Source organism: Trachypithecus francoisi, unplaced genomic scaffold (genome assembly GCF_009764315.1).
Source record: "Trachypithecus francoisi isolate TF-2019V2 unplaced genomic scaffold, Tfra_2.0 Lachesis_group5, whole genome shotgun sequence".
NCBI classification, from domain to species: Eukaryota; Metazoa; Chordata; class Mammalia; order Primates; family Cercopithecidae; genus Trachypithecus; species Trachypithecus francoisi.
Window position 1 is genome coordinate 53,601,883 of NW_022681470.1, and position 14,788 is coordinate 53,616,670.

General features: G+C 35.1%; 1 protein-coding gene across 2 annotated transcripts in view; it reads left to right on the forward strand.

The window, feature by feature from the left end:
- Window positions 1–9,318, forward strand: part of CFH (complement factor H) — a 175,052-nt gene extending 165,734 nt beyond the window's left edge. Inside the window, exons 30-34 of one of the 2 annotated variants that reach the window (XM_033200639.1) lie at window positions 815–1,012; window positions 3,229–3,411; window positions 5,261–5,437; window positions 5,694–5,876; window positions 8,890–9,318. In XM_033200639.1, coding sequence (XP_033056530.1) covers window positions 815–1,012; window positions 3,229–3,411; window positions 5,261–5,437; window positions 5,694–5,876; window positions 8,890–9,086 — 938 coding nt within the window. In that variant the 3' untranslated portion in view covers window positions 9,087–9,318. The remainder of the gene's footprint in view (window positions 1–814; window positions 1,013–3,228; window positions 3,412–5,260; window positions 5,438–5,693; window positions 5,877–8,889) is intronic. The other variant, XM_033200640.1, reaches the window with a different exon arrangement.
- Window positions 9,319–14,788: the final 5,470 nt, after the last annotated feature.

Below are 14,788 nucleotides of genomic sequence, written 5' to 3' on the forward strand. Positions count from 1 at the left end.
ATATTTATTTTTGAATTGTAAATAGCCCCTGAATGTATTGAGAGCTCTTAAACATTTTTGGATTTCAGAAGTGATATGTACTATGTGAAGAAATGTATTTATGTAAGTTCATGAAAGATGTATTAAAATATAACTTGGGGAAGGTTCTAAAGAAATACCAGTGTTAATAAGGGCTAGACTTGAGTGCCGAATACTTGCGTCAAAAGGAGAGAAAGAGGAGTGAATGATATCATCAAAAATGGAAAGCTTATCATGGAAGAATTGGGCTTAATACCTAGGGTATAGGTTGATAGGTGGTGCAAATCACCATGGCACACATTTGCCTATGTAACAAACCATCACATCCTATACATGTATCCCAGAACTTAAAAAATTATTATAAAAATTTTTTAAAAATTTCTAAAAGAAAACGAGTCAGGTGGGGTAGCTCACGCGTGTATTTCCAGCACTTTGGGAGGCCGAAGTGGGTGGATCACGTGAGGTGAGGAGTTCAAAACCAGCCTGACCAATATGGTAAAATCCTGTGTCTACTAAAATTACAAAAATTAGATGGGCATGGTGGTGTGTGCCCGTAGTGCCAGCTACTCGGGAGGCTGAGGCAGGAGAATTGCTTGAACCTAGGAGATGGAGGTTACAGTAAGCCGAGATCGTACCATTGCACTCCAGCCTGGGCAAAAGAGTGAAATTTCAAATCAAAAAAGAAAAAAGAAAACAAAACCATTATGTGGAAGGTAACATAATCAAAACTGTCATCTCATACCAATGTCTGTTACAGTGAAATATTATTTATACTATTTTTGTTTTTTGTTACAAGTAATGAAACCTTGTGAGTTTCCAGAAATTCAATATGGAGGTCTCTATTATAAGACTATGCGTAGACCATACTTTCCAGTAGCTGCGGGAAAATCTTACTCCTATTACTGTGATGGAAATTTTGTGACTCCTTCAGGAAGTTACTGGGATTACATTCATTGCACACAAGATGGGTGGTTGCCAACAGTCCCATGCCTCAGTAAGTAAACCTCTTTACAACAATATGTGCAAAAAACTTGCAAAGAATGGAGAGAGAAGATCAAATTAATGATTACATTGTCTTATATGACAGAAATCGTACCAAGGGAAGAGTTGTTCAAGCAAAAAGACCAAAATGGATCTTTTCTGTTATGTTCATGAAAATCACGTGAGAAATAAATATAGGAACTTTATGAGAATACATATAAAATCTAAACATATTTTATAAAAATTAAAGATAAGTAACATTGAATACTGACTTTTTTGTACATTTAGTAGTAGCTTTAGTTTTCTTTCAGTTACACATTATTTTTGAGTATTGATGCAGTCTTATTTAAATATTCTAAAATTATTTTAATATACTATTTTGATTAAATTCATGTTTCTAATTTACTTTTTAATCATTTTATGGTCTTTAGGACAATGTATTCTCTGTTATTTGGAGAATGGATATAACACAAAATGTGAAGGAACATATTGACAGGGTCAATCTCTAAAAGCTGAAGTCTGTCCTGACTACGGTCTTCCAAATGTGCAGACCACAGTTTCATGTACAGAGGATGATTGGTCTCCTCCTCCCAGATGCATTCGTGGCAGTTAGTCCACTCGTTTGAGATCCCAGTATGTCTGTAATTGTCTGAGATCTAGACCTTTAACAGGAAAATTTTGTATATCAACTCTCAAGCTAAATATATATCTTTTTTATTTTTAAGTAGAAGCCTAGCTAGTTTTCAGTTCCAAATGTGTATAAATGCATTTATAATTTCTGGATAATGAATGGATTCTGTCACTTAATAGTCAAGTAACAATAGAAATATAAGTCATGAATAGCACAAAATACATAAAATACAGATTAAAGTAACACTGCTTCAGTATTTATATTGAAATCATGTTAATGCATTGATTTAAGTAGATTATAAAAATATAGCATTAACTAAACAATAAATATAATGCTTGCTCAAAGGTCACTTGTACATCTCTCACAATTATATGACATCTATTGTTATAGTTAGTGCTCTGTTGCTTTAAATTAAGACTCATCTTCTGTTATAGCTGACTTTCACTTTTTAGGCAAAGGAGTCTCTGAAAGTCGTTTTCGTGTATTGCTTGCAATTTACAAAACATTCCACTATAGAAACCGCATGATAATTATTATATAATTGAGATAAAAGACAATGGGAATCTCCTTACAGCTTGTAGGAGCAACTGTCCTCAACAATAGCCTAAGCCATAGGCACCAACTCTATCATTAATCTACCTAATAAATATTGTTGTGTGTCAAGAACTTTATAGATATTGAAAATAAAATTGTTTACAAGAGAAACTGAACACTGCAGTTTAGAGACTGGAGATTAATAGGAAAGTCAGCAAGAATAGATCAGAAAACTCATGATTATGACAAATGCTTTATTATTAAATATGTATCATCTATAACATGATTTCTTTTTCTTTCAGATAGTAAAAATGGTCCATTTACATTTGTTTTCTAATTGCTAATTAGAAAAGAGCATGTATACTACTAATATCTTAGAATATAACATTACTAAAATAGTTAATATCTTATGCATATACCCACTAGTAAAGTATAGAACACATACATTACAATATATAAAGAACAAACACATTACGAATGTATTAGAACTTACTTTTGCAATCTTGTTTGCTTTCTTTTTTCTGTTTACATTTCCACATTCCTCTCAAATACCACGTCTCTATGGGTTTAAGCACCCACTTAAGATGACAACCATTTTCAATTGTTGGAGACAAAGGATTTACAAAATTACTTTCTTGCCTGTGGTAGTAGTGTGTACGTTATCTTTGCCTGGGAAATGGCATTTGACTTAACAAGGTGGAAGGCACATTAATAGTACCAAAAATACTTAGATTGTTGCAAAGTAGCCAGAAAGTCTTCCAAAATATCATTAGGGACTTGAGAGTCTGCTAGATCTGCATTCTTCAAGGCCTGCCAGAGCTCTGTTGACAGTCTCAAGGATTCTTTGCTTTTATTCTGCCTTTCCCTGTGTTTTCAACATTTCCTTCAGAAATCCGTGGTTTCCTTTTAAGAACACTGATGTTTAGGAAACTTCCAGTTTTGCTGTTTTCGATTCATTAACAAATGTTTCATTGTTTTGCCATATTGCCGTGTTTTTACTTATTCCTTTCTATAAAAGAAGTATTCTACAAATACGTATTTTTTCTCTACTTTTTCTATTTTAGGAACATGCTCAAAATCAGATATAGAAATTGAAAATGGATTTATTTCTGAATCTTCCTCTATTTATGTTTTAAATAAAGAAATGCAATATAAATGTAAACCAGGATATGCAACAGCAGATGGAAATTCTTCAGGATCAATTACGTGTTTGCAAAATGGATGGTCAGCACAACCAATTTGCTTTAGTAAGTGATTTACATATTTCCATTCAGTTTCTGTCAGCTTCTTTCCTCTCTTTGAGATGATAGTATTTTACTTAAAAATATAGAAAACACTTTTAGGAGTAAAGAGATACAAATACTTCTAATACCATTTAACATTCTGTGCCAAACTAAGTCTTCTGCATTTTTAGAGTAATGGCTACTTGGGAAGATGATCATTTCATCTCTTACAACTCAATCTGCCTTTACATAAAAGCAATCTTATAATGTACAGACTAGTTAGGGAGCTGCATGGGAATATCAGCAAAATGTATTAGTTGCCAATAAAAACTTTGTTCTTTTCCCTCTATTTGTATTTCAAAATTTTCAACTGCTTGTGATGTATTCCTTGCTCACACTCAGAAAAGATGTACGTGTCGGGGGAGAAATGAATGCTTAATTCTAAATTTCTGCTAGCATCAGGAGAATCAGACCTTAATAATTTGTATCGATGATGCTACTGAGGATATCCAATCAAAAAATTATCTCCAGCCTATTGTTTACTACAGAGAAAACAAGTAAAGGAAAAGGGTAGAGGGGTGGACTGAGTGTTTACAAACCTCATACTTGCCAATGGATTCCTTACACATAAAGTTCTCTGAACATGCTCGACCTTTACCTATTATGATAAGGAGATTGCATAATGAACAAAGGAAATCTGTCAGTGGCAAAATTTGATTTTTTTCTCTCCTTTTTAGATATTCACAAAAAGTTTTAAAGATACATTGCTTAATGTATTTTTAACCCAGAGACTGTTATATAATTTACATACTCCAAAATCACTTCCTTTTCAAGGGTATAATTCAACTATTTTTGGCCATGAGATAATATGGAACCTTGATACATAATACAACATGGATGAATCTCAAAAATATTAAGCTAAGTGGGAAAAAAGAAAGATATACTTACAAAGTGATTATCTCAAAGTTACCATGAGTTTTCCAGACTGTATCAATTCCTACATTTCTAGAATACTGTTTACTATTTCTATGCTTATCATGGGCTCTGTGTAAAGTGTATACTTCAATTTTACTCAGCTTTGATAAATGATCTACATTAAAACTTGTAAAATAAAAGAAAGACTGCTTCATAAATTTGTATAGAACTTATATCCAATTAATATAATTTTTATCTAACATATACACCCTTACTGTTAGGAAATAGTTACATAAATACATAAATAGTTACATTTAAATTCACAAAATTTTATCATCTTTAAAATTCACAAATCTTAAAATCACAAAATTTTTTTATTTTTCTCTTTCTTTTCTTTTTTTTCTTTCTTTTTTTTTTCTTGAATTGGAGTCTCCCTCTGTCTCCCAGGCTGGAGTGCAGTGATGTGATTTCAGCTCTCTGCAAGCTCTGCCTGCTGGATTCAAGCCATTCTCCTGCCTCACCCCTCTGAGTAGCTGGGATTACAGGTACACGCCAGCATGCCCAGCTAATTTTTGTATTTTTTGTAGAGACGGGGTAAACCATGTTTTAAATTCACAAAATTTTATCATCTTTAAAATAATACATTGTAGCATTGTAATAGTGGACTTTAATAACAGCCAATGAGATTTTCACAAATAAAAATAGGACTGACTAAATGTTCTTAATATATTTTCACAAGATTTAAATAATAAGAAAGAATATAGAGAGAGAAATATATTTAACTATTGTAGTTAACTATTATAGCACAAAAAGCACTGATTATCAGACTATTTTTTACCACTACTCGATTTATTAGCACACACTGATTGGTAAATTTTATTCCTATAATGAAACTGTCTTAGTTGAGCTGTACATCATATGGCATAGAAAAGCAATCCTCAATTTTATTTTGTTTCAGAATTTTGTGATATGCCTGTTTTTGAGAATTCCAGAGCCAAGAGTAATGGCATGTGGTTTAAGCTCCATGACGCATTGGACTATGAATGCTATGATGGATATGAAAACAGATATGGAAACACCACAGGTTCCATAGTGTGTGGTGAAGATGGCTGGTCGTATTTGCCAACATGCTATAGTAAGTATTTTATTCAAGTATTTCTTTTTACTGGAATTAAACAAATAAAAACATACATATGTATATCTACATATACATGTAGTCCTCATTTGAGTGTGAATTACCTTGAAACTTAAAAAAAACTAAGGTTGAAAATGCAAATGTCTTCCTAAGACATCAAATAAGATACACTTAAGAGTATATGAAAAGCTTTATTCAGAAAGTTTCCAATAAAACTGTTGATTTTCCCCTACATATAAAATATTCTTTTTTTCAGATTCTTCAGAAAAGTGTGGGCCTCCTCCACCTATTAGCAATGGAGATACCAAGCCCTTCCCGCAAAAAGTGTATCTGCCACAGTCAACAGTCGAGTACCAATGCCAGTCCTACTATGAACTTCAGGGTTCTCAATATGTAACTTGTAGTAATGGAGAGTGGTCAGAGCCACCAAGATGCATAAGTAAGTTCTTAATATTCTAGATTCTGAGAAAATCAGAGTAATAAGTTTGATATGTGCTTACTGATACTAGAATTTTTATGGGTTGTTACCCTAGAACTGTGTTCACAAACAGCTATTCTGCTGAATGTTTGCCTTTCAGATCTTAATATATGTGTATAAACTTGGAAAATTCCACATAAACAATGACCAGGTTTCTTTTTTAAAACAGGAATGTTGTCCTGGGACGGTGGCTTATGCCTGTAGTCCCAGCACTTTGGGAGGCCGAGGCAGGCAGATCACAAGGTCAGGAGTTTGAGACCAGCCTGACCAACATAGTGAACTCGTCTCTACAAAAAAATACAAAAATTTGCCAGGCATACTGGCACGTGCCTGTAATCCCAGCTACTCAGGAGGGTGAGGCAGGAGAATCACTTGAACCCGGCAAGCGGAGCTTGCAATGAGCTGAAATCACATCACTGCACTCCAGCCTGGGCGACAGAGCAAGACTCCATCTCAAAAAAAGAAAAAGTAAAGAAAAGCAAAAGACAGAGAGAAAAAAAAAACAAGAATGTTCAGAGTCTGCAATTTGCTAATGAATACAATGATTCTTCAAGAACAACATCTGTTTATTACGCACATATGAAATGCAGCATCTCAGTTTAACACCAGTGATCATTTTCACATTATTAACACTTAGGTGAAGAGTTTTCAAACAGTTTTGAAAACACTGTTTCAAAAAACCACGAACTATTAAATCCTACTTGAAAATGTGAAATTCTTCCTGATAGAACACATACCTGGTTAACCTGAGAAGTTCTTTCTCTGATTATTATTCTTACTTATATTTTATCAGTATTCCTAGCAAGCAAGAAAGAAATTAATGGACACTTCAGCCATTTCTATAACCCAATGCGTTTCCATTTTTACCTTATTCTCCTCTTCCCTTATACTAGAATCAAAATGAATACACTAAAAACCCCTTGAGTCTGTAATATAGGTATACTCTCAGAATTTTGTCCCACAAATCCTATGAACTTAAAACAACACAATTCAAAATAAGAGCCACAATAATTACGGCAACAACAAGAAAACCTAAAAAAAGTTTGCCACAAGTTTCCTCTAGCCTATGAGGTAGAGCCCTGGGATACCCATCAGGCCTTGCATATCTGATAACTTATTCCTATGACAGCTCTTAAACTGTAAGTTCATGAGTTTTTCAAGTGCTCAAGTTCCTAAGTACAGGATGATACAAGCAATTATTTTATGTGATGTGACTCATTTCCTTTATTTTGATGCTATGCTACTTTTACCTTTCATATTGACTGAAGACATTGATATTTTGGCTGATTCTAAAATGGGCTAAACCTAATTTTTGTCCGCTATTTATGTATCCACTTCTGTAGATGATCTTGTCCAAGTTTGAGCTCCAAACTGTGCAAGTGGCAAGACTGCAGAGGAAAATTAGCATCCTCAAATCAAAATAGTTTACAAGTATCTTCAAACTTGACTTCATAGAAAAGTGTTAGGTTTCAGAGATAAATTCTGAGTCTTAAATTTGATTGAGGATATGGACACTCCTAAGATGCGTTTCACAGCAAAAGGATTACCTCTTCTCACAGTCAAGAACAGGAAAGGATTATAATTATCTGAAGACATAAGATCAGTTCCATGATACAAGCAAGACTTTCTGTCTTCAAAACTAAAGAAGCAAAGAGCATTCAAGCAGAGAATTCTAGGGAAAAAGGCAACCTTATGGAAAATATTACATATACATATGACATATTAAAGCAACGAGGAAAACTTTCCTGGGAGGCAGGAAACTTTAGAAAGTTTTGGAAAATATGTTTGGAGAAATATTTAGAGTTTGAATAATATTTATTTTTGAATCGTAAGCAGCCCCTGAATGTATTGAAGAGCTCTTAAAAATTTTTGGATTTCAGAAGTGCTATGTAGTATGTTAAGAAATTTATTTAAGTAAGTGCTTGAAAGATGTATTAAAATATGATTTGGGGAAATTTCTAAAGAAATACTAATGTTAATAAGGGCTAAACTAGAATGCAGAATACTTGAGTCAAAAGAAGAGATAGATGAGTGAATGATATCTTTAAGAACTGAAATTTTTATCAGGTAAGAATCAGGTTTAATACCTAGGGTATGGGTTGACAGGTGCAGCAAACCACCATGGCACACATTTACCTATATAACAAACCTGCACATCCTGCACATGTACCCTGGAACGTAAAAAAAAAAATTATAAATGTTTTTAAAAAAGAATTTTATAAAAGAAAACCCATATGTGGAAGTAATATTATCTTACCAATTTTACAGATAAAGGCATAGTGAGATAGAGTAATTTGTCCATAATCATGTAGGGATTCAAATTAACTCTTGTGTGCTTATCCTTGCCTCTCTTTAAAATAGAAAATGAAGATGACAGGGATGGATGATGGTGATATATAGAGAGATGATTGATAGATATTTGAGGTATACTTATGTATGTATATATAGAGAGAGAGTTTCATTTTAATAGATGACTGTTAGAAAGATTATAGCTTTCTATAGTTCTGTTTCTACATCGTGGGCATAAGAGAAAAATAGAAACATAGAATTAAACTAGCAAAATGTGAGTACATTTGGAGTGTTTGTAGTCATGGCTGGTTGAATAGAGGGGAAAGGAGGATAAATAACCAAGAATCCAACAGAACATGTTAGCATAATCCTTTTTGATATGAAGTCACTAAGGTGGACATAACATGTTTTAGGGAAGAAGAGTTCAGAACAGTTCCAGAGAAAGACTGCCAGGGTCCACGTTTATCACCCTCACCTGATGATCTCTGCTGTGACATTGGGGAAGTGCAACTGAACTTACTATATTTGTAAAATGCTAAAGTCAGTATGTAGCACAAGTTAATAACTATTAACTATTTGGATTATTTTATAATTTTATTTTATCCTAAAGTGTTCATTAGGATGCATTTTATTTGCTCATGAAAGGGAAGATTATGATTGTTAATTGTTTTTTTTCTGCTTTCAGATCCATGTATAATAACTGAAGAAAACATGAATAAAAATAACATACAGTTAAAAGGAAAAAGTGACAGAAACTATTATGCAAAAACAGGGGATATCATTGAATTTATGTGCAAATTGGGATATAATGCAAATACATCAATTCTATCATTTCAAGCAGTGTGTTGGGAAGGGATACTGGACTATCCCAGATGCGAATAAGGCAGCATTGTTACCCTAAATGTATGTCCAGCTTCCACTTCTCACTCTTGTAGTCTCAAAGCTTGCAAAGATAGCTTCTGATATTGTTGTAATTTCTATTTTATTTCAAAGAAAATTAAAATAATATAATAGTTTCAATTTGCAACTTAATATGTTCTCAAAAATATGTTAAAACAAACTAAATTATTGCTTATGCTTGTACTAAAATAATAAAAACTAGCCTTATATTGGACTTCTTATCATTGAGTTAGTAAGTATAGAAACAGATAACTGAATGGCTTTCTGCATATTGTATAGTATACCTAGACATAGAAACAAAATGACTTTAGACTTTATTTGGGGAAGTAACAATACCATAAAATTAGATATTAAAGTTGTAAGTGAAAATAAACACGCTATAGTATTCCCTTATTGCAGCCATGGTCCTCTAGATGCCGTTAACCAAATAGGGCCATTTTTATTAAAAGTAGTGTTTCCTATCAAACACTGACATTACATCATTATCATGATTTAAAGGAAATATACTGAAGAATGTGAATTATTATCATTTTCCTGTGAAAAAAGAAAAGAGGTTTTGCTAACCCTTTCAGAGCATTGGGAATACAACCGGAAGTGCGTTAAATATATATATTAACTTGGGCAATGTTGACACTTTAGGATGCTGAAGCCAGGTACACTAATCCTAGCATTTTGAGAGGTCAAGCTGGGCAGATCATCTGAAGTCAAAAGTTCGAGACCAGTCTGGCCAACATGGTGAAACTCTGTCTCTACTAAAAATAGGAAAAACTAGCTGGGCGTGATGGCGTGCACCTGTAGTCCCAGCTACTCAGGAGGCTGAGGTGGGAGAATCGCTTTAACCAGTGGGGCAAAGGTTGAACTGAGCCAAGATAGTGCCACTGCACTCCAGCCTGGGCAATAGAGTGAGACTCTGTCTTAAAAATAAATAAATAAATAGGATGCTGAAAATTCCTATTTAAGGAAATAATTCTTTTTCTGATTTATTTAAGGCTACATTTGTGTTTTCTTAATACAAATATTTTAAAAGTTTCTTCATATGTGGTTTTTGTATTTCTTATTGTTTTGCTTCAGATTTTTTTTGTCTTTTCTCCTGTTATTGTGTTCACTCTCATTCTGTTCTGTACTTGATTTTTTTGTGTATATAAGGATTTTTTTTAAAAAAAGATTATTTATCCCTGTTAACAAATTGAAATCTGTATTCACTTTAATAGATTTTTACCCCCAGTTAGTATATGCTTCGTGAGAAGTTGCAGGGTAAGAAGAAAAGAAAACCAAGTTCCCTTCCCCAACGTTTTTCCTGGTTATAGAGCAAAAAGCATGAACTTGTATAACGATCTAGTCCTGTACAGCATGAGAAATATTAATTGCTAGACTGAGGTTTTGGTGACTAAAGCTAGGAATAACTTTTTAAGACAGAAGAATGAGGTAAGCTATCAAATCTAACTGGGTTTTCACATAACAGGTTTGCAGAGACTGGTGAATAAAAAGTAAAAAAAATTGTTTTATTAATTCCAGTGACTAACATTACTTCATCAACATAAATCATAAATAAAATTTCAAAAATAATTGTTGATATGGTTTGGCTGTGTCCCCCCAACCCCCGCAATTCTCACCTTGAATTATATAATCCCCATGCATCAAGGTGGGGCCAAGTGGAGATAATTGAATCATGGGGGCAGTTTCCCTCATACCCTACTCATGGTAGTGAATACGTCTCATGAGATCTAATGGTTTTATAAATGATAGTTCCCCTGGACAAAGTCTCTTGCCTGCCACCATGTAAGATGTACCTTTGCTACTCCTTCACCTTCTGCCATGATTGTGAGGCCTTCTCAGCAATGTGGAACTGTGAGTCCATTAAACATCTTTCCTTTATAAATTGCCTAGTCTCAAGTATGTTTTTATTAGCAGTGTGAGAATCAACTAATACAGTAAATTGGTACCAGTAGAGTGGGGTGCTGCTGTAAAGATAACAAAAAATGTAAGAGTGACTTTGGAACTAGGAAACAGGCAGAGGTTGAAACAGTTTGGAGGACTCAGAAGAAAGCCGGAAGATGTGGGGAAGTTTGGAACTTCTTAGAGACTTGTTGAATGACTTTGACTAAAATGCTGATAGTGATTTGGACAATACAATCTAGGCTCAGGTGGTCTCAGATAGAGATGAGAAACTTGTTGGGAACAGGAACAAAGGTGATTGTCGCTATGTTATAGCTCAGAGACTGGTGGCATTTTGCCACTGCCACTGCCCTAGAGATCTGTGGAACTTTCAACTTGAGAGAGATGATTTAGAGCACCCGGCGAAAGAAATTTCTAAGCAGCAAAGCATTCAAGGGATGACTTGGGTGCGGTTAAAAGCATTCAATTTTATATATTCACAATATATGGTTTTATATATTTGCAAATATATGGTTTGGAATTGAAAATTATGTTAAAAGGGAAGCAGAGCATAAAAGTTCAGAAAATTTGCAGCCTGCTGATTTGATAGAAAAGAAAAACCCATTTTCTGGGGAGCAATTTAAGCTGGCTGCAGAAATTTGCACAAGTAATAAGAAGCCAAATGTTAATCGACAAGACAATGGGGAAAAATGTCTCCAGGGCATGTCAGAGGTCTTCAGGGCAACCCCTCCCATCACAGGCCCAGAGGCCTAGGAGAAAAAAATGGTTTTGTGAGCAGGGCCCAGGACCTTGCTGCTTTTTGCAGTTTCAGGATTTGGTGCCTTGCATCCCAGCAGGGGCTAAAAGGGGCCAACATAGAGCTCAGACCATTGCTTCAGATGGTGCAAGCCCCAAGCCTTGGTAGCTTCCATGTGATGTTGAGCTTGTGGGTGCACAGAAGTCAAAAATTAAGGTTTGGGAACCTCTGCTTAGATTTCAGAGGATGTATGGAAATGCCTGGGTGTCCAGCAAGTGTTTGCTGAAAGGGTGGGGACCTCATGGAGAACTTCTGCTATGGCAGTGCAGGAGGAAAATGTGGGGTGGGAATCCCCACACAGAGTCCCCACTGGGGTACTGCTTAGTGGAGCTTTGAGAAGAGGCCTACTGTACTCCAGACTCCAGAATGGTAGATCCTCCAACAGTTAGCATTGTGCACCTGGAGAAGATGCAGACACTCAATGCCAGCCCGTGGAAGCAGCCAGGAGGGAAGCTGTACCCTGCAAAGCCACAGGGGTGGAGTTGCCTAAGACCATCTACGTCTTGCATCAGCATGACCTCGATGTGAACCATGGAGTCAAATGAGGTCATTTTTGAGCTTTAAGATTTGACTGCCCTGCTGGATTTTGTACTTGTGTGAAACGTGTAACCCCTTTGTTTTGGCCAATTTCTCCCATTTGAATAGGTTTACTTACCCACTGCCTGTATCCCCATTGGAAATAACAAATTTGCTTTTGATTTTACAAAGGGACTTGCCTTGTCTCAGATGTGACTTGGGACTGTGGACTTTTGAGTTAATGCTGAAATGAGTTAATACTTTGAGAGACTGTTGGGAAGGCATTATTGGTTTTAAAATGTGAGGACATGATATTTGGGATGGGCCAGGGTGGAATGATATAGTTTGACTCTGTGTCTCTGCTCAAATCTTACCACATGTTAAGGGCAGGGCCATGTGGAGATAATTGAATCATGAGGACAGTCTCCCTCATACTGTTCTCATGGTAGAGAATAAGACTCACAAGATCTGATGGTTTTATAAATGGGAGTTCCCCTGCACAAGCCCTCTTGCCTGTCACCATGTAAGATGTGACTTGGTCCTCATTTACCTTCCACCATGATTGTGAGGCCTCCCCAGTCACATGGAACTGTGAGTCAATTAAACCTCTTGTTTTAATAAATTATCCAGTCTTGGTTATGTCTTTATTAGCAGCATGAAAACAGACTAATACGATTGCCTCAGTTTCCTAAAATGTTACAAAAATAAATGGCAGGAAACCACAAGGAAATATGTTGAAATACAGGTTATTGTAGGATCAACAAACAATATCATCAGGAAGATGAAAATAAAATGTGATATAAAAGCATCAGTGGGGTTATCAAATAGTAGAGTATGCACCTAGCAAAGTGAATTGGTGTGATAGATAAGAAATTTGGTCTGATGGGTTTTCAAAGGGAAAACATAGAGAAATGAATGATTACAGAGATTACCAATCTGGAGAATAAATCATAAAAATCTAAGTCTAGGGAAGAAACCAGAACAATTGCAGTAAGTACAATCATCAAAGTGTTCTCACATTTCTTTCTAAACACTTATTCCTAGTGTACAGCTTAATGTGGCTCCAGGCAAAGTGAGAGAGAAAATCTCATAGAAACATAATCTAGCCAATTGTTTTTTAATTGTAAGACTAATAAACAAATCTTACAAATCTTTAGGCAGGAAAATAAAAAAGACAGAAAAGGAAATCTTAGGGAAATAGAATGGTTGTTATATTAAAATGTAAACATAATATACTTGGCATGATATTTATCAAGCAAAATAACTATTTATGGGCTAGACATAGTGGCTCATCCTGTAATCCCAACACTTCGGGAGGCTGAGGTGAAAGGGTTTCTTGAGGTCAGGAGTTTGTGATCAGCCTGGGAATCATAGCAAGATCCTGTCTATAAAAACAAAGAAAACTAATTAACTGGGCGTGGTGGTGCATGCCTGTAGTCCCAGCTACAGGAGAGGCTGAGGTGCAAGAATTGTGCCACTGCACTCCAACCCAACGACAGAGCCAGTCCTTGTCTCAAAAAGAAAATAAAACAAAAGCTCCCCCACCCCACCATTTATTAGTTCATTGATTTGTGCCTAGAAATCAATTGTTTTAACACATCCATTAAGAATCATTATGTGCCAAGTCTTTTATCTAGATAGGAAGCACAGTTTGAATTTGAAAATACTACTGCTCAATATCAAGTTAATTATAACTTCTTTGAAGATATAATGCAAACACAAAATTCAGAATACAAAAATATGTAGAGAGTATGTTGTTAACAATAAGGGAAGAAAATAGAGGGGAAAGATTGGCAGGAAAAAAAGACATTTTGACTTTGAGGTTTCTTCTATTTTTACAATTATTTTATTTATTTATTTATTTTTAATTTTGTGGGTACACAGTAGGTTTATATATTTATGGGATATATGAGATATTTTGATACAGGCATGCAAAGTGAAATAAGCACATCATGGAGAATAGGGTATCTATCTCCTCAAGCATTTATCCTTTGGGTTACAAACAACCCAATTACACTCTTTAAGGTATATTTAAAGTATACTATTAAATTATTGTGCTATCATTTAGCAGGTCTCATTCATTCTTCTAATTATTTATTTACACCTATTGAAAATCTCCACCTCCTCCCTGACACCCCCAACCACTGCCTCCCACCACTAGCCCCCTGCCTCTGGTAACCATTCATCTACTGTCTATGTCCATGGGTTCAATTGTTCTGATTTTTAGGTCCCACACATAAGTGAGAATATGTGATGACTGTCTCTCTGTGCCTTTCTGTCACTTAACATAATGATCTCCAGTTCCATCCACGTTGTTATAAATAACTGGATCTCGTTCTTTTTTCTGGTGGAATACTATTCCATTGTACATATGCACCACATTTTCTCGATCCATTCATCTGTTGATGGACACTTAGGTTGCTTACAGATCTTAGCTACTGTAAACAGTGCAGCAACAAACATAGGGGTGCAGATA